The 20,162-nt window shown below is 44.7% G+C and overlaps 1 protein-coding gene across 2 annotated transcripts in view; it reads right to left on the bottom strand.

Moving 5' to 3' along the window:
• LOC127610116 (cGMP-dependent protein kinase 1) overlaps nt 1-20,162 on the bottom strand; it is a 103,249-nt gene that overhangs the window by 78,981 nt on the left and 4,106 nt on the right. Inside the window, exons 1-2 of one of the 2 annotated variants that reach the window (XM_052079874.1) lie at nt 15,905-16,476; nt 7,570-7,736 (exon numbers count right to left, since the gene is read on the bottom strand). In XM_052079874.1, the coding sequence (XP_051935834.1) occupies nt 7,570-7,736; nt 15,905-16,290 (553 nt within the window). In that variant the 5' untranslated portion in view covers nt 16,291-16,476. Of the gene's footprint in view, nt 1-7,569; nt 7,737-15,904; nt 16,477-20,162 lie in introns of those variants that run through there. The other variant, XM_052079875.1, reaches the window with a different exon arrangement.

The raw sequence follows: 20,162 nt of genomic DNA, 5'->3' as shown, positions 1-20,162 counted from the left end.
AGAGTGAGCACTCAGGCTCTCCCACTTGTACACACTCGGCTCTCTGTTACCCCCCCCGCGCCCCCTCTCTGACCCCCACTCTGCCTACTCGCTTACTCCAGCTAGTAAAATGAGAACGAGGGCAAGCCGCCAGGCAAGCTCTCTAAAAGACAACATGCATAATTCAGGATGAGCGCTATGACTGCAAGACACCTTAGTCCATAGGTGTCAAACTCCAGTCCTGGGGGGGGCGCTGTCCTGCATGTTTTCCAAGTCTCCCTGTCGCAACACAGCTGATTCAAATGATCAGATCATCAGCAAGCTCTGCGGAAGCCTGACATTGCACCAGTTCATTTGAATCAGGTACCGTATCCGGCCCGCGGGCCGTAGTTTGGGGACCCCTGCCTTAGTCCATCAAAGATATTTGTTTTTATTCTTACGGTGCGGCGTCAATCCAAAAAGCAGCACTGCTCTTGAGCTTTGAAAGTTGTTTTAAGGGTGAGTCACCAAGCGAAACTGTAAATCCGTTCTTCAAGCTAGTGGGAATCCAAGGATTAGCTTGGTCTGAGAGATATGAATCAACTTCCGATTGTAGTTGACTTCATTTCGCCATGAACTTTCGCGCACTCACGGACAATTTTGAACCTTGAATGAACCTTTTTAGGAACATCGAAACTCCACACAGTTTACTTGCTTTGCTGCTGCTGTTTTGGCTAGCGAGCGAGTTCAAATAGGTTCGGTAGGGACCTTTTAGACGTCAGCGTGTGAAGAGCAGAGGCTGTGAACTGAAATAGTAATGGAAATAATAAAAAAGGTATTCGAGGGAGGCACTTATTTTAGTGGATGATGCATCCATGTATGAATTGGGGCATGATGACTAGTTCAGGAAGAGCAACGATTGAAGGAAATACGGTCATCAGTTTCTGGGTATAATCGTCGTCATGAAACAACTTAATATTAGCTTAATATTACAAAAATTGTGTATTTAAAAAAAATGGGCGTATTCCCCGCCCAAATTTGTAGATTGCCTTTGACGTTTCATGATAAAAAAAAATGTTTTTTAATTTGTCCAGTCTAAGTGATTATTTATGATTTATGATATTATTATTTACTTAAAAAATTACAACGTTATTCTCAAATCTTTAAAAAAATATTTCGTTACTGCTGGATAGATTTAGAGGTAAGCAAGGACAAGTTCCAGTTAGTTACGGGTTAGGACTAGATACGTTTTTTACTTCTTCCCACTCCCTTGAACATAATAACTGTGTTGAATGAAGACTGATTTCTTTCTTTTTACTTTTTTATCTACCTTATTTTCTGTCAAATTATTACTGTATATGTTTTATGTTCAATAAACAAACTCAAACAAACAAACAAAAAGTTATGATGGAAATCTCTTTGTCAACATAACTTGAATTTTTACGAGTTGGAACGCATCCTTGTCTTTGACTAGCCTATGCTAGCTATAGCATCGTCATAATTACAAAAGCTATTTATATATATATATTTTTAAAACACTTCAATGCCCTGAATACAAAACAATCCATTGAAAAATAGTGTGGCCTCGAAACCTCTAAATTGTAAAACTGAGAACTCCTTGTTTAACAAATATGTTTACTGTTCCACAAAAGCTAACATTAGACTGAAGCCTCATATTTGCCCAAAGTCGTCGTGTCCTTTCGGGGGATAAAACGTTCATTCACAGATAACAAATGAGCAAAGTTTTCGCTATCGTGACTCGTCATAGGAGCTGTTTATGCGAACGTGTCTGTGTGTTTACAATTTGTCCCTTTGTTTCAATTTACCAGGCGAGCTCATTATTCTGCCCATTTTTTAAATTTATTTTCCTGCGAGTCATTTGCCCCAAAAAAAGAAGAAAAATCCCCCCCAGCTGCAGCACTTGAAGCCATCGTGTTCACTTTGCAAATGTTTGGCCCGTGCCCAGTCATGCACTGTATTTATGCCATCCAAACAAATCCTCAAATCTCTTTCCCCGGCGCTCGGGATTACAGTCCGGCGGTTCACACGTTACTGTTCGCGCTGTCAACCGCAATTGGGTACAAGAGTACAGGTGTCATTTGGGTTTCGGCTCGATTTGCATACACGGGTGCATTTGATTATGTTTAATGGTGACCGCGAAGCACATTCTGGCAGTTTTATTGCCAATACAGTACTCTATTACCTATCGTCATTAGCCACCTGTCCCGGCTGTTTGTGGCTCTTGTCTCCATGGCAACACGTTTGTGTCGAGTGACGGTCGGCCTGTCTTTCAAACGGGATCCGTGTGGGCAAACAAAATAATAATAATAATACAACAAAAGTTCATTAGGGGGCGTCTCATCAAAGCAGCAGCATCCCTTCTGGCTCGTCTGATCTCTCACGATGATTCATGCAAACTACCGAGGCACACGAGGAGGCTTGCGGCGGAAAAAGATGTTTTTCTCAGGTGAATTCAGTGGGAAATTGTTCAAAAGCTGAGGCGCTACACGTACAACTGGATTCGTTTTTACCGTGTGCCTCCAAAAATGCTTTGAGCGGTGAAGAGGAGGGGCTACTCCCGCTCCAACAGAAGAAAAAAAAAGTTTGAACATGGCTTGTTCATCTACAATATTTGTATTTCACCCGGTTATGATTGTGCGGTTTCACGTGGCAGTTCGAGACTAAACGAGCTGCAGTGTTGTCATTTAAACTTACATTTTATTAATTCTTTAAAACTCCTCAACGAATACAAACACTTCTCTCTTCGGCAAAGTGACTTCCTTTCTAAATTCGGTTCGAGGGGCGTTCAAAGACCGCCTCAGAAAAACGCAAATCAATGATAGCTTTAAACTTTAAAACCCGTGCACCAAAACAGAAAGTCCAGCAAAATTAATTCTACGTGAGTGTTTGTGAACACTCAACAAAGGAAAAATTCTGAACCCGTCGAGTCTCCTACGCCACTGTGTAACCGCAATGGTAACCAGAGATCGTAACTACCGTAGCTAACTGCTGCGGCGCAAGTGGTAGCCAAACAAAGATCGTAACTAGCTAGCTGGTACGGCAAAATGCTAATTTTACCACTACACTGTGAAGATTTAGCCTTACATATAACGTTTCCATTCTTAATTTTATTTCTGGCCATGGAAATCAGATGCAAAGCTATAATCCTGAACTCTTTTCTGGACATGATCCCTTACAAACAAACAAACAAACAAATAAAGTAAAGGTAAGTGAATGAAACCTGTAAATCAACATAAAGTCTCTCAAAGGATCCCATTAAAAAAAAGAATATGGCAGCTGAGTTGACACATTTCCAATACGCTTCAAATTCCAAAGTCCCTTCACAATTAAATCTCTAGTTTCTTTTTTCACATCATTGTGTATATAACTACTCATCACTTTTGACACAAGTGAATTATTGGAGAGCCAAGGAACAATTCTGAACCCGTCGAGTCTCTTACGCCACTGTGTAACCGCAATGGTAACCAGAGATCGTAACTAGCTAGCTGGTGCGGCGCAAGTGGTAGCCAGACAAAGATCGTAACTAGCTAGCTGGTGCGGCAAAATGCTAATTTTACCACTACACTGTGAATCCACTAAGATTTAGCCTTACATATAACGTTTCCATTCTTAATTTTATTTCTGGCCATGGAAATCAGATGCAATGCAATAATCCTGAACTCTTTTCTAGACATGATCCCTTAGAAACAAACAAACAAATAAAGTAAAGGTAAGTGAATGAAACCTGTAAATCAACATAAAGTCTCTCAAAGGATCCCATTAAAAAAAGAAGAAAAAAAAATAATATGGCAGCTGAGTTGACACATTTCCAATACGCTTCAAATTCCAAAGTCCCTCCACAATTAAATCTCTAGTTTCTTTTTTCACATCATTGTGTATATAACTACTCATCACTTTTGACACAAGTAAATCATTGGAGAGCCAAGGAACAATTCTGAACCCGTCGAGTCTCCTACGCCACTGTGTAACCGCAATGGTAACCAGAGATCATAACTAGCTAGCTGGTGCGGCGCAAGTGGTAGCCAGACAAAGATCGTAACTAGCTAGCTGGTGAGGCAAAATGCTAATTTTACCACTACACTGTGAAGATTTAGCCTTACATATAACGTTTCCATTGTTAATTTTATTTCTGGCCATGGAAATAAGATGCAAAGCTATAATCCTGAACTCTTTTATGGACATGATCCCTTACAAACAAACACAAAGTAAAGGTAAGTGAATGAAACCTGTAAATCAACATAAAGTCACTCAAATGATCCCATTAAAAAAAAGAATATGGCAGCTGAGTTGACACATTTCCAATACGCTTCAAATTCCAAAGTCCCTTCACAATTAAATCTCTACTTTCTTTTTACACATCATTGTGTATATAACTACTCATCACTTTTGACACAAGTGAATCATTGGAGAGCCTAAAAAGTGACGAGCCAACGTCCAGGACGTTCATCTTCTTGCGGATACGACCAAACCTCATTACTGAAACACCATGGGGAAAAAAATAATCGTAATAATACACTCGATACCAGATTCAGTTTTCCAGCGCAACATACACAGTACAGGCGTATTGTTGTTCTGCCATCACAATGCCCGCCATAGAGCAAATGCGTTCCGCAATTCTAGTCAAAGATATAATCCCTGATTTGCTTGGAGCGTCTCATCAGCGGTTGGGTGCTTTTTTGCATTTTATCTTCATGATGACACGTTAGATGGCTCGCATTCCCGTCGGCTTGTCGCAGATAAACTAGTGATGTCATTCTTTCCGCGCGATGACAATCAGAGACACAGAGAGGATCCGTGAAGGCGATGTTTACAGCCTCGTTCGAGCAACTGAGGAAGTTGGCGCTTGCGCTTCGCTGCTTCAGTGTTTCATCCGCTCTCGCTATCACTCGCTATCGTAGCCTCTTTATATGGCAAGGAACCATATTAAACGCAGGGCCAACATTGACAAAGTAAATACAGTGACTTATCGTTCGGGGAAGCGTTCCAGACCTACCTGCAGTATGGTGAAAATCCGCAATACGATAACACCATATCAAGGATTTTTTTTTTCTTTCATAATGAAGGACAAAGAAGCAATTTGCATTGGGCAGACTATTGTCATGACAACGCTTCTCGGCAAAACATTAATTTTTTGGAATGGGTCAATATCACGGGAAAGTGCTTTTGGTGTCCTCATAAGAATCACTCGGAAGCCAAGAAAACGTAGCAGACTAAGGAAAAGTGAATTCTTATGAAAAAGAGGCCAAACAGCTGTACGGTAGATTGATAAGTCTCGAGGAATGTCTTGCTTTTGTTTACTTTTCTTGTGTCATATTTCTGAATGAAAGACGACATATATAAATAGGACATAAGACCCACGAATCAGCAGATCTCCTCGATCAAATCTCCTGAAATCACGTTGCACCACGAATTAGACCTGGAGTCGACATCCAGTCCCCAAATTGTGGGCGTGTCAAAGAAAACAGCCTCAGTCTGCCGAAACGACCAGCATGGAGCAGTGCGGGCTATCAAATTACTTAAAATGGTAAACAATTTCGTCCTGGCACGAAAATCAAAATGCGTCCGTTTTTATGCCGAGCGCACTGACGCAGTTTACAGAAATAGAGCCCAAAGTGGCAACCTCATAATTTAATAATTTGACAATCTTGGGCCGGGCGGCCCGGTAAGTCCAGTGGTTAGCACGTCGGCTTCACAGTGCAGAGGTACCGGGTTCGATTCCAGCTCCGGCCTCCCTGTGTGGAGTTTGCATGTTCTCCCCGGGCCTGCGTGGGTTTTCTCCGGGTGCTCCGGTTTCCTCCCACATTCCAAAAGAACATGCGTGGCAGGCTGATTGAACACTCTAAATTGTCCCGAGGTGTGAGTGTGAGTGTGAATGGTTGTTCGTTTCTGTGTGCCCTGTGATTGGCTGGCAACCGATTCAGGGTGTCCCCCGCCTACTGCCCGAAGACAGCTGGGATAGGCTCCAGCACCCCCCGCGACCCTAGTGAGGATCAAGCGGCTCGGAAGATGGAATGGAACAATCTGGGCATTTAAATATGCTTTCCGACTGTATAAAATGTATTGCCAAGTAGCTTTGCTACAACAGCCAAATGTCATTACTTTCACCAAATGTTGTTCCACATGCCTTAAACACGTTTCGTATTTTGAAAATATTCCTTTGCGCCTGTTCTCACGCTCTCATTCACGCAGTTCTTCCAAAAAAAAAAGAGTCAAGCCTCAAGCTGTTTCTTTGTCATATCGGAGACATACGGGAAAACTGACAAACAAAACGAAGAAGAATGAAGCATTTAAGCTCTAATCAAACATACGAGACGACGCATTGAAAAGCATTGAAAGGCAGGCCTTCCATCTGCATGCTAAAAGAAAAGTTCTCAATGACGCAAATAGAAATGCGAAAACGCTGGCCGATCAGGCTGATTCATATCCCTAATGTAATCCTGTTTTCAAGTCCAATTGACTTTGCCCTTCACAAAATGTTTTGGAACTCACCCCCCCAATGACTCGGGAGATTAAATGAAGAACAATGGCGGCATTTAACATTCCAGCCGTCATCACAATACTCATTGTCTGCTCAGGTTCCCTGACACACCATATCCGCCTTGTCAGGCGTGTAGAATATAAACCATGCATGATGTTGGTATTTTTGGAAAAAAAAAAAAACGGATCAAATAAGCTGTGTGTGATTTTCTTCTCCAATAGATCCGCTCAAAATACCGCCAGGACAAATCGAACCTCCAGGAAATATGGGTGAGATGAAAAGATCAATATGAGCATTCTTCAAAGTATGTCATTGACCTTTCCAGTGGAAGATCGTTTCACAAGACGCCGGCTTATTGCTTCTTGATTTTCACACAAATTCTCGAAACTCGTGAGCAGAGACTTTCCGCCGGGGTCGACTGTAAATCCCTCGTTGCAACATTAAGTCCTTAAGGCATATAAAACGCCAAAGCGGACAAACGACGTATTTATAAACGGCCCGGATTTGGGCAAGTGGAAGCCCGTATATAAAAGTATATATATATATATATATTTTTTTTATAAGTATATATATATATATATATATTATTTTTTTTACTATACGGTAGATATATTTATACACGGTATATATATATATTTACAGTCCTTTTTTTCTCTCTCATATGTTCACCTGCCCGGAATGATTGCCCACTGACAGACACGCAAGCAATACTACTTCATTATCGTATATATTGTATATAAATGTATATATATAAACTTTTATATACGGGCTTCTACTTGCTCAAATCCGGGCCGTTTATAAATACGTCGTTTGTCTGCTTATATATCGCTGGAGGCGCTTGAATACAACAGCAAAAATATTATATACCGTATATAAATATATATATGTGTACTATATATATATATATATTATATATTATATATATATATATGTATTATATATACACACACACACACATATATATATATATATATATATATATATATATATATATACACACACACACACACACACACCAGTCTGACATGATTATTTTTTTAAAAATCATAATAATAATCAGGCTCGCAATGTTCAAGCACTACCCCCCCCCCGCCCCCCGAGTGTGCTCATACCTTCCATGACGTACACCAGCGAGCCCACGTCGCCCTCCTTGATGATGCAACTGTCCTTTCCGTACTCCACAGGATACATGCAGTCCACGATCTCTTGGATCTGCGACAACTCCAGGTTCTTCATGAAGTCGTTGTCCAGGATGGCCTCTTTGATCAAATCCTTAGACCTCGGAGACAAACACACGAGGCGGTGTTACAAGAAGAATCTTATAAATGTCAGGAGCCGTGCATTAAGGAAGCGCAAGAGTCGCCTAGCGCAAATGTCAGCTGTGAAAGATTTGTCTGGTTTGGGTGTCGAGCCGGAGAAAGAATTTTTCAAACAGAAACAAACTGGGTTTTTATCACAAATGGTGGCCGCCGCTCTATTAGATGTCTGGTGCCTCGTGGAATGACAAATATAAACGCCGTCCCCTCAAGAAGATCCCATCACAGAAGATGTGCTGCGATGACCTTTGCAATGATCGATCATCGGAGCGCGTGGGTCATCTGTTCAGCTGAAGTTTCACGAATCAAAAGCTGAACTGACTTCGATAAATACCTCACTGCAAATAAACGCCTAGCCGAAGAGCAATGACAGTTTTCCAATTCCTTCGAGAAAGCATCTTGAAAATCTACAATTTCAGTAGCATTCCAGAGATAAATCTGCGAAGCGTTTCATTTATCACTCAGGTGAAGAAATAAACGCCTTACTTCAAATGGAAATGATAATAATCATTTAATTATTAATTTATTAATATTGTTTATTATTTTTATTAATATTAATTATTTAATTAATATTATCATTTAAATGATAATATATTATGATAATAATAATATTTGTCGTGAGTCACAGAAGACAAAGCAAACAGTAGCGTGATATTGCCTGTCTACAAATGTTGCGCCACAGTTTGTGTTCAAACACCTGTTACTTCAATGCGCCACCGATGCCGTTCATTAGCCAGTCGATAGCACTTTCCTTTGTTTACTAGCATGACGCATTGAATGCGGGCTAAATGCTTCCATCCAAGGGTGCGACGATGAAAGCCAAATTGGCCTTCACGCACGGCAAAAAAAAAAAAAAAAAACGAGAGCATGCTGCAAGCGCGTAGCAAGCTATTAATTCTAAGGCTAATGTGGCGTTGTCAAGGTACAAGCTAGCCACGCGACAAAAGCGCTCAATGCCAAGATGGAATCGGAGAGCATGACGAGAGGACCCGTCAACTCATTTGAGCGCCGCGCCGGAGCCACTTGATCTTTGCCAAACAAGAAGGGAAGAAGTTTTAGCACATCCTGAACAGTCATCAAAGACGTCCATTCGACGGAGCGTGTCGGCTTTGTTTTCCGTGGGACCGACCGGGTTAATGATATGCATCGAGGTTAATCCAGTGACAAAAAAAAACAAAAAAAGTCGTCAACTTCTGCGAAGAAGCAAGCGTTTTATTCATGACCCGGCTCCGAGTTGCTTTGTGTTCATGGCCCTTACACAAGCACATTTCACGGAGTGTTGTGAACGGGGGAATCGCTGGAGGCGCTTGAATACAACAGCAAAAATGGATTTGTTTCTTTCTTGGCCCCGACAAAAAAAAAATAAATATTGTATATACAACCGCCTCTGCCTAAGTGCAGCCAGTAGCGCTCCGACACACATCCTCTCACCGTACTGATTTCAAAATGCACAGAGGAACTACTTGGATTCAAACTTTGTGGATAGTGTCTGATGATGCAGCCTTTGCCACGCGGTTCACTTGAGAATGACATCAAGATCATTCCTTGGCGCCAAGATGCCACAAGCTGGCACGAAAGCACAACTTTTCTCAAAGTGAAGTTCCTCAACTCACTTTTACATAGTTCCCCGGCACCAAGACGCTTCAAGGTGGTGACCAAGTGCTACTTTTGACCAAATGAAGCTCCTCAACTCACCTCAGCATCATATCCTGGCAGCTAATATGCCACAAGATGGAGGCAAAGCATTACTTGTGGCCACGTGAAGCTCCTCAACTCACTTCCACGTAGTTCCTTGGGCACCAACATGCCATATGAAGGAGGCAAAGGCTACTACTTTTGTCATGATGATACTCCTCAACTCACTTCCACCTCATTTCATTTCATTTGACCTTATTTACTGTCCCAGCCGTCTTCGGGCAGTAGGCGGGGGACACCCTGAACCGGTTGCCAGTCATTCACAAGGCACACAGAGACGAACAACCATCCGCGCTCACACCTCGGGACAATTTAGAGTCTTCAATCAGCCTGTCATGCATGTTTTTTTTTGGGGAGGTGGGGGGGATGTGGGAGGAAACCGGAGTACCCGGAGAAAACCCACTCCGGCACGGTACCTTTGCACTGCGAGATGGACGCGCCAACCACTGCACCACTGCGCCGTCCAGAATGAGATGACCGTTTTATTCATTCATTCATTCATTCATCTTCCAAGCCGCTTGATCCTCACTAGGGTCGCGGGGGGCGCTGGAGCCTATCCCAGCTGTCTTCGGGCAGTAGGCGGGGGACACCCTGAATCGGTTGCCAGCCAATCGCAGGGCACACAAAAACGAACAACCATTCGCACTCACACTCACAACTAGGGACAATTTAGAGTGTCCAATCAGCCTGCCACGCATGTTTTTGGAATGTGGGAGGAAACCGGAGCACCCGGAGAAAACCCACGCAGGCCCGGGGAGAACATGCAAACTCCACACAGGGAGGCCGGAGCTGGAATCGAACCCGGTACCTCTTTTTTTTTTATTTCGTACCCTCAGTGGAGGATTTGCCTGAGAGCACCGACGACATTTCAGGGCTTGCCCCCCCACCACCACCCCCATCTTGTGGCATCTCCGAGTGTCATCGACAGCGCGCGGTCTCATCGCGGATACGATCTCGCCTCTCTCCTCGAGCCGAGTTTTTTTTTTTTTTTTGTCTTTCCTCAACTCACCTGCTGCCACATGTTCTTCTCCCATCTTATCCGATCTCATTCGACCTCTTTGAGGCGAGACGCATCAGTCCGTATTTCACGTGTGGCACATTGTCACCTGCTGAAGCTTTTCACATACCTCGCCCACACTCTCCAAAAGCTTACTCGTTTCTTTGTGGTGGGCGTTTAATAACGATACCGAAGCTCCTCGAAGATTTCTGTAGATCCGGGCGTTGCTTCTATTTTTATTTTACAGTGTCTTTTTTTTTTTTCCTCCCCCGTCAGCGGGGCGCAGGGACTCGTTGAAAGGAATTGATGCCGACGACCTTATTAAAGAGGGCATGGTGAGTGAGGTAAGGCGGAATGCAAAAAGACAAAGTGGCAAAACATTGGAAATCTATTATTTTCCGCATCGAGAGCCCGTGGAAATGCGCCTCATTACCCCGGTGAACACTCGGGAGGTTTGTCGCCTCTTCGCATTTATATGTTTGGCCTCTTGGGGCGACATTGAGCAGACTCCAATGAAAAGGAAAATTAAAAGCAGCTTGCCTCTTTTTTTTGGGGGGGGGGGGGGGGATGATGTATCGGACTGCATGGCAATGTTTAGGGCCGAGCGAGCCCGGCTTTCCTTAAAAGGACAAACTATGCTATTTTCAAAGCGGGAGACATTAGAAGGGGGTGGTGTTAAAAGTGGGGGAGGCTCTGAGGAATAATGCGGCAGCCGAACGGAGAGGACGGATGCATGTGGAGCTTTCCTCTCCGCGGGCCTCGTAAAAAACAAAAGATGGAGTGGCTGTGAACCGAATAAAAAGAAAACGGCGACAATTGGCCAAAAATTCAACAGACACGGTCAAACGACATCACAATGGGGATGCATTTTACAAGAAGAATCCTCAGGGAGGGAAAAAGAAACATGGCCGGGAGATCATTTGAATACCCTTTAGCGTATGAAAGCACGCGGACATAAAAACGAGCGAAAGAAAATCGATAAATTGTTTGACCACCGTTGCTGCAGCTGACTGAGGAGTCGATCCGTGCGGATCTGTCGCTTTGCCTACATGTGACCGAGGCGCGCACACACCAGAGGGAGCAGCACAATGTCCGTCGAATTGAAGCAGAAAATGTGCCCTACCCCCCCCCCCCAAAAAAAAAGCCCTTTTACAAAGTACGGAATAATTATGTGTTCTTTTCCTTCTTAAAACATACTTCCATTCATTCATTCATTCATCTTCCAAACCGCTTGATCCTCACTAGGGTCACGGGGGGTGCTGGAGCCTATCCCAGCTGTCTTCGGGCAGTAGGCGGGGGACACCCAATCGCCAGCCAATCGCAGGGCACACAGAGACGAACAACCATCCGCACTCACACTCACACCTAGGGACAATTTAGAGTGTTCAATCAGCCTGCGATGCATGTTTTTGGAATGTGGGAGGAAACCGGAGCACCCGGAGAAAACCCACGCAGGCCTGGGGAGAACATGCAAACTCCACACAGGGAGGCCGGAGCTAGAATCGAACCCGGTACCTCTGCACTGTGAAGCCGACGTGCTAACCACTGGACTAGCGGGCCGCCCTAAAACATACTTCAACACACACATTTTGTATAATATTTTACTTTTTTTTGACTGCCTTATCATAAATGGTCGATAAGTTACCTAATATGGTTTGTGGCCATAAAGGGCTAACAAGGGAAGTTGCTCAATGTCGACTGTTGATCCCCCCCCCGCCCCCACCCAAATAAAACAAGGCAGAATTTACAAGGGACGCGGAATAATTTTCCGGCGGTATGATGATGATGATAAATATGCCATCAGGACACCACTAAAAGCCTGAGTGGGACGTCGCTTAATGGTAAAGGCACACACACAATCAAAGGTTTAGTGCGCGAATGATTATGGTAATGAACTTTTCATTGGAGCGAGTTGTCCTTATCTCATATTGCGAGGGCTGCATCTGTCCAGACCCTTGCATTTATTTATGAACGTTTAAAGCCAAATAAAGCGTTTACAGATAAACGGGAGGAGGAACAGAATAAACGGGAGGAGGAACAGACTCAGGAGTGACCTTTAAGCTGCTGCGCACAATAACCAGCTTCGCTTTTAATGACATTCTTGAAGCTTTGTTTGTTTGGTTGATTTTTTTTTGGGGGGGGGGGGTGCGGGGGGGTTGCCGATTGCCATGTTTGCGCATGAGGCATCTCCTCCGCGTGTTTATGTTCGCTTCCCTTTCTCTGTATTTGACGAATCAGTGAGCCGCTGTATTTTTTTGGGGGGGGGGGGGGGGTTTCCAGTGAGCTGCGGTAAAATAAAGAAATAAATACCTGACTGACTTTCCATTTTTGGGAGTACAGCAGCAGATTTATTTCACATTTGTATTCAGGCACCCAACTAGCCAAGCAACAAACGGACCAACAAACTAAATATCGACATTACAAGTCGGCAGGGGGACACCCTGAACCGGTTGCCAGCCAATCGCAGGGCACACAGAGAAGAACAACCAACCGCGCTCACACTCACACCTAGGGACAATTTGGAGTGTCCAATTAGCCTGCCAAGCATGTTTTGGGAATGGGGGAGGAAACCGGAGTACCCGGAGAAAAGCCACGCAAGGCCTGGGGAAGAACATGCAAACTCCACACAGGGAGGCCGGAGCTGGAATCGAACCCGGTACCTCTGCACTGTGAAGGCGACATGCTAACCACTGGACAACTGGGCCGCCCACAAACGGACCAACAAACTAAATATCGACATTACAAGTCGGCAGGGGGACACCCTGAACCGGTTGCCAGCCAATCGCAGGGCACACAGAGACGAACAACCATCCACGCTCACACTCACACCTAGGGACAATTTGGAGTGTTCAATCAGCCTGCCATGCATATTTTCGGAATGTGGGAGGAAACCGGAGCACCTGGAGAAAAGCCACGCAAGGCCTGGGGAAGAACATGCAAACTACACACAGGGAGCTGGAATCGAACCCGGTACCTCTGCACTCTGACGTCGACGCGCTAACCGGCAACAAACCACCCAACAATTAACATGAATAGCAACCGTTCAACGACTTGAGCAACGAGCTAACCGGTCAATCAATAAATTCATTCATTCATTCATCTTCCGAGCCGCTTGATCCTCACTAGGGTCGCGGGGGGTGCTGGAGCCCATCCCAGCCGTCTTTGGGCAGTAGGCGGGGGACACCCTGAATCGGTTGCCAGCCAATCGCAGGGCACACAGAAACGAACAACCATCCACGCTCACACTCACACCTAGGGACAATTTAGAGTGTTCAATCAGCCTGCCACGCATGTTTTTGGAATGTGGGAGGAAACCGGAGCACCCGGAGAAAACCCACGCAGGCCCGGGGAGAACATGCAAACTCCACACCGGGAGGCTGCAGCTGGAATCGAACCCGGTACCTCTGCACTGTGAAGCCAACGTGCTAACCACTGGACTCCCGGGCCGCCCTCAAATATAATTCCTCAATGCTTCATCCTACAACCGACAAACTAACAGGCCAGAGTACCAATTCAACTGGCCAATCAATTCATGAAACAATCCACAGTTTTTTCGGGGGGGGGTTAACACTTTGAGGGACAGCGGTCGATACAGTGGAGAGCTTATCATGTTATCAGGTTGCAAGGTGCATGAAAGGGCTAATAAAATAACCAAAGTAGATCTCGTTTTAGTGCGTAACTTCCCCATCATCCTTCCCCAGTCTATCAAACGTCAACCTTTGACGGCTTTCCTGATGCGAGAGGCCAAGCCAGGGTGAAGGAGTGAGGCTGAAAGAAGGAGATGGAGTCCAATCTGAAGGTAAACACGCAAGCAGGGGCCTGCCAGAACTCTTCCGTCAGCGCGCCGCCGTTTTGTTTAATAAACGGCGCTTTGGCACACACATCAGCCCTTCCAAAAAAGCTCTCCACTTAAATCTGTGGAAAATTCTCCCGACGTGAAATCGGAACGCTTTTGTCCGCTTCCCGTAAGATCGCCTTGTTCACCTTCCGCCGCGACGCGCTACCAAAATAGTTCTGGTTGTGCAACATGTCTCGCTTGTCTTCTTTTTGGGAAAAGTGCAAAGAATAACATCCGTGGTTTGTCTTCCTTTTCGAAAAGGACAACATTTCTTTTATAAAAATGCAACCTCCGGGGTATGCAACATACATCATTTGTCTTCTTTTAGGGAAAGCGCAGGATTTCTGGTTTGTCTTCTTTTTAGGAGATCGCGACATCGTCGTCTTTGTTTTCGGAAAGAACAATCGGGTTGTGTTTTCTTTCGAGGAAAGTGCAACACGTCTGGTTGGTCTTCTTTCTCTAAAAGTGCAACGTCCACGGTTCGCAAGCTCCACCGCAAACGAGCTACATCTTTTGGCTTCTTTTTGGGAAAGCACGACGTGTCCGTTTTATCTTCTGGGGGTTTTTTTTTCTTTTTAGGAAAGGAATTTCAAATTTGTCTTCTTTTTCTAAAAGTCTAACACTTCTGGTTTTAGGAAATCACAACATCCATTTTCTTCTTTTTAGGAAAGTTCTTTGTGACTTCCCACTGCTGCGGTAGCGGCACATTGACACGACTCGGTCCCCATTCAGCGACGGTGTTAAGAGGAGTGTGACTGGCCGGCTGTCTCTATTATGCACCCTGGAATTGAGTGGCGATAAGTCCGGTTCCGTCCCGCCGTTCACCCGAAAATTGGTGATAGGCTCTGGCTCACCTGCGACCTTAAACACGGATAAGAAGAAGTCTAAGAAAACGGATGAATGGCGACATTCCATCACAGCCGACACATTCGGTCAACTAATTCACAAACCAAACAAATAATTTACCCATGACGGCCTGGAAGAACGAGACGTCTTTTTAGTAGGACCGGATATGAAATGAAAATGTTCAAGTGATAATTTTGCAGGGCAGCCCGGTAGTCCAGTGGTTAGCGCGTCGGCTTCACAGTGCAGAGGTACCGGGTTCGATTCCAGCTCCGGCCTCCCTGTGTGGAGTTTGCATGTTCTCCCCGGGCCTGCGTGGGTTTTCTCCGGGTGCTCCGGTTTCCTCCCACATTCCAAAAAACATGCGTGTCAGGCTGATTGAACACTCTAAATTGTGTGAGTGTGAGTGCGAATGGTTGTTCGTTTCTGTGTGCCCTGCGATTGGCTGGCAACCGATTCAGGGTGTCCCCCGCCTACTGCCCGGAGACGGCTGGGATAGGCTCCAGCACCCCCCGCGACCCTAGTGAGGATCAAGCGGTTAGGAAGATGAATGAATGAATGAATGATCATTTTGCAATCAAAGGAGACTTTTAGCGCATGCTCGTCCTACAGGTCCCCCCCCCACCACCACCTGCTGCGCCTCCCGCAGCCTTACGCGCCAGCGAGCCGCACGTTCGCGTGGAGCAGCCAGCGCAAAGTCAGAAAGCGGGTAGAGTGAGGGAGGGGGTGGGGGGGGGGGGTCAGGAGGGGTTACCTACTGTGGACTTTTAGGGTAGAAAGGCAGCGTGACGTGGCTGAGATCGTGGATGTCGAAGGCGGTGGGCTCGGCCGAGATGGCCTGCCTCTTGGTGCGCTGCTGCTCCGAGTGCAGCTCGCTTTGCTTTTGGACCTGCTGCGTGGCCGGCTTGATAACCGAGCGGTACTTATCCAGCTCGTTCTGCAGCCTCTGGATCAGCTCGTCCTTCTGGTCGAGCTCCAGTTCCAGCTCGTCGATGAGCGCGTCGCGCTGCCGCAGCTCCTCGATCTTCTCTTGGAGCGCGTATTGCAGATCGCGCAGGGTGCCCATGTCGGCGTTAAGTTTCCACTCGCGTGGGTGTCCTCGCTCCTCTGCTCTGCCGCGCCGCGCGCAAACTTTATCCGGCATCAACAGCCTCTGACTCCCTCTGCCTCTTTTTTTTTTTTTTTCCCCCCCACCAACACCCTCCACGTCCGATTACTCGGTGATACGCGCGCAGGATCCCGCGGATGACATGCCGGGCTTGGTCCCAACCGCGCAAACTTTGCTCCGGTTTTTCTCTCACTCTCTCAATCTCTCTCTCTCTCATCCCCCCCTCCCCCCCGTGCCTCACTCTCTTCCTCCTCCGCCTCGTCGTCGTCTCCGGCGCACATCAGCCTGAGAGCCGCATGCAGAGAAGGGCGCCTACAGGAACCCGAGGGGCGGTGCAGCATCGGCTGCTCGTCGCGAATGAATGCAGATCGAGACGGTGCTGATTTCAACGCCAATTTTATGGCTCCGTTGCAGAAATCACCTGCGCGAGCTATTGGAAACCAAGACAAGGGACGCATCCGTCCATTCTCTCTCGGTCGTATCATGGCGGAACAACCTTAAATCAATCAAACAACACATTCGCTGAGAAGTAAATTTCATTGTCGTGAAATAAATAATCCAACCAATGAGCTAGAACTAAGATAAGATAAGATATCCTTTATTCGTCCCACACTGGGGAAATTTACAGCCTCCAGCAGCAAGAATGTATGTAGAAAGAAGAAGAAAGAGAAAAAAAACAACAAACATCTTTCAATTAAATGCAATATGAACACAAAATGGATAAGTCGCAGTACTATTTACATTACTACATTATAGTATATAGTATATATAGTATAGTACATTACAGTACTATAGAGACAACCGCTATTGATGGTGACAACTCACGAACGATGATATCCAGCGTCCAAGTAACCAACCTGCTAACTCACAAGACAACCAATCAAGCAATCTGACACGACGTCTTGTTTACTAACTAACCAAACCAAAATCCACGAAAAGGCTTCAGCGGCACCCAACCAATCAACAAGTCAACCAAAAGTAACCAACCAACACACCAAACCAGTCGACATGCTCGTTAAACATTTTTTTTTACCGTACTCATCAATCAAGCAACAAATTAACCAAGAAATAAAATATTCAATTTAGCAAATAACCGCCCAACTAACACATCACAAAAACAAACAGAACTACTGTCAAGACACAACCAATTTACTGGAGTAACCAAGCGGCTCACTAGTCAATTAATTGACTAGCTAACCTAACAGCCAACCAACAGATGACCTTACCCACTCACAAATAACTGGTTTACATTTCAAACCGTTCAAGGAATTACAGCCAAAACGCTCAACGCTGGTCTCAACAAACCAGGATCAAATTTCTGAAGTACGCGAGGGGTAAATGTGTCAGTTGTTTAATTTTACAGGTCCTCTCGAAAAGTTAAACAAAACAAAACCAAATTTAAAAAAGCAGTTGTGTTTTATAGGTTTTAGGTCCAATTAATGTTCAAAAAACGTTTGGACATGATCTATCTTGGTCTCGTTTTTTTTAACAGCTCAAAAGCTGGCATTTGAACAGGGTTGTGTCAACTTTTTACTTCCACTGTATGTGCCCCGTGATTGACAGGCTGCTAGCTAAACATGGAAAGATAGCGGGGGCTGGGGGGGGGGGGGGGGGGGGGGAGTGAATACCCGAAAAGTCAGTTTTGTCTTTGGAAAAAAAAAAAAAATCAATGTAACAAAGAGCTTCTCCTCCGTATCGAGGCCTTTCAAATCAACAAGAATCATCGGAGGCAGCAGAAAATATCCCCTGGTATCATCTTGAGCCTCATGTGCAACACATCTCCAAAGTCATCTCCGTGCAAATTCACCGGAGGAATAAACTGTCAAGGCCAATCAGACGAGATGGCGACTTCGGGGGGGTTTCAAATAAAAATCGTAATTACAAAGGCGAGGATGGGAGGCAAAATGTCGGCGAGGAGGATATACCGGTTGTTTGTTTGTTTGTTTTGGTTGCTAAAAGGAAAAGCAGGCCGAAACATGTTCTAAAAACGAGACGATCTATTATGAGGAGGTTAAATGAAGAGCACAGCTGCCCTCTAGTGTTGGATTAAGGTATTAAAAAAAAGAAAAGAAAAAAGGGGAGGCTCAGGCCGCCGTCAACAAGAGCAGATGGCAAGCCTCTTGTCATGCAAACACCACGTGATGGCTTAGGAGGACAATTTGGCAAGTAGGTTGTGTGAGCAAACACAAAAGATGCAAAAAGCGGGAGGGATTTGATTCGAGCAAAAAAAAATGAAGAAAAAAAAAGGCAGACCTCATTTGCACAAAAGCAACAGGAATGCACTATTTTCCGACAGAGTCCTTGAGTATGAATTCATTTGCAACACAATTGGGGAAACTTTCTCCTTAACAACCATCAAAACCCAACTTTATTTTTCCAAAAGTCACTCACTCTATTATAAATTCAAGATCAGTCCTCCTTTACGTCAAGTATCTGTACTTCTATTTCAATTCAGAGTTTTAGAACTTTTGCCAGCTCATATAACTTGAACTAATATAGTCCCATTTCAAAAGTAATAAATATGTACCTGAAAATATTCAGAATCAAATTGAGGGATCAATGTATTTATTCATATTTTAAATGTCATGGGCGGCCATTGAGCTGAGTAAAAATGGCAAAACAACCTTATCAACGTGTTTCTCATTTTAAACATTTGTTTTTGTTACTTCTTTTTTTGTTTTTGGACATTTGCGGTGTCCAATGATCGCAGTAATCTGACTCATATCTGAAATAGACCAAAATATTACACGTCAGATCAAAACTAAAACTTTGGTGGTGGCTGGTTGTTTTTCCCCGCTTCAAAAAGGTGAAAAATCCACGCCGCTTTGAACGCATCAGTAAGAATGAGAGGCACTCAAAAGAAGCAAACGAGGTTTTCCATCTCAACAAGGAGACAACCTTTCAAAGGAGAATGAGCACTCAGCGACCACAGTATACTTGCGTGATGCTAATGTGTCAACATTTCATGCCACGTAGCCTCAAATGGTTGACCAAGTCCGGTTATTGTAATTGACCCAAACTTCACCTGCGTACAAACTAGCAAAATGGACATTTAGGTATATGTTGCAAATTGGTTTTCAGAAGATTTGGGGGGGGGGGGGGGGGGTCGTTTTTATTTATTTATTTTAATGCTTCATCTTACTTTCGTTTTCATTAGTTTTAGTATTAGCTTTATTTAGTTATTTTTAATATTTGAATTATTCGGTCACTCGGCATTGCGTTCTAAAGTTCAAGTAGAATTCTCAAACAACTGACCTTCCTTCTTCTGTACGAAATACCGAAATAAATACATTTAAAATCAACCCCCAAAGCTCATGCATCATATTAATTGACCAATGAAAACAAAGGACATTTTCGCTGTAATGATGTCATTTTAGTTACCGTAGGCTTTTTTTGTTTTTGAGCATTGCTGATCTGTTCGTTTATTTAGTTAATTTTTTCCCCGATAATTATAATAACCCCGGTCCCCAATGAAGGCCTAAGTACTAAACGCACGGCCAGCCACTGACTGATGAGCAACGTCGGTGTATCATTTTGACCATGCAGGAGCCATAAAAACCTGACCCGCCGACCATGTGAACCACTACACTACCCAGTGACCATGCGGTTACTTTGAATTGGTCACTACTTTCTAACAGAGGACAGCAAAACGATTAAACAAAGCTGAACTCAGCAGGTACCCACAGACTCAAGCTGTGACCCCACCTCCCCCATTACCCAAAGCACACACACACACACCACATCCTGGCATGATGAAAAAAAAGCCCACTCACTGTCCTTCAAAGTACCTCTGGGCTTTAAATTTCACCTCGCCAACAATCCAAGCTCAGCCCTTTTCCTATGTGGATCAATAGAAACAGGATCAATCGTTCCGCCGCATGGTAATCCGATGACGGCTGGTGCCACGG

This window comes from Hippocampus zosterae, chromosome 11 (assembly GCF_025434085.1).
Source record: "Hippocampus zosterae strain Florida chromosome 11, ASM2543408v3, whole genome shotgun sequence".
Lineage (NCBI taxonomy): Eukaryota > Metazoa > Chordata > Actinopteri > Syngnathiformes > Syngnathidae > Hippocampus > Hippocampus zosterae.
The sequence above is the reverse complement of the archived record's forward strand: the minus strand, read 5'-3'. Positions and strand labels throughout refer to the sequence as shown.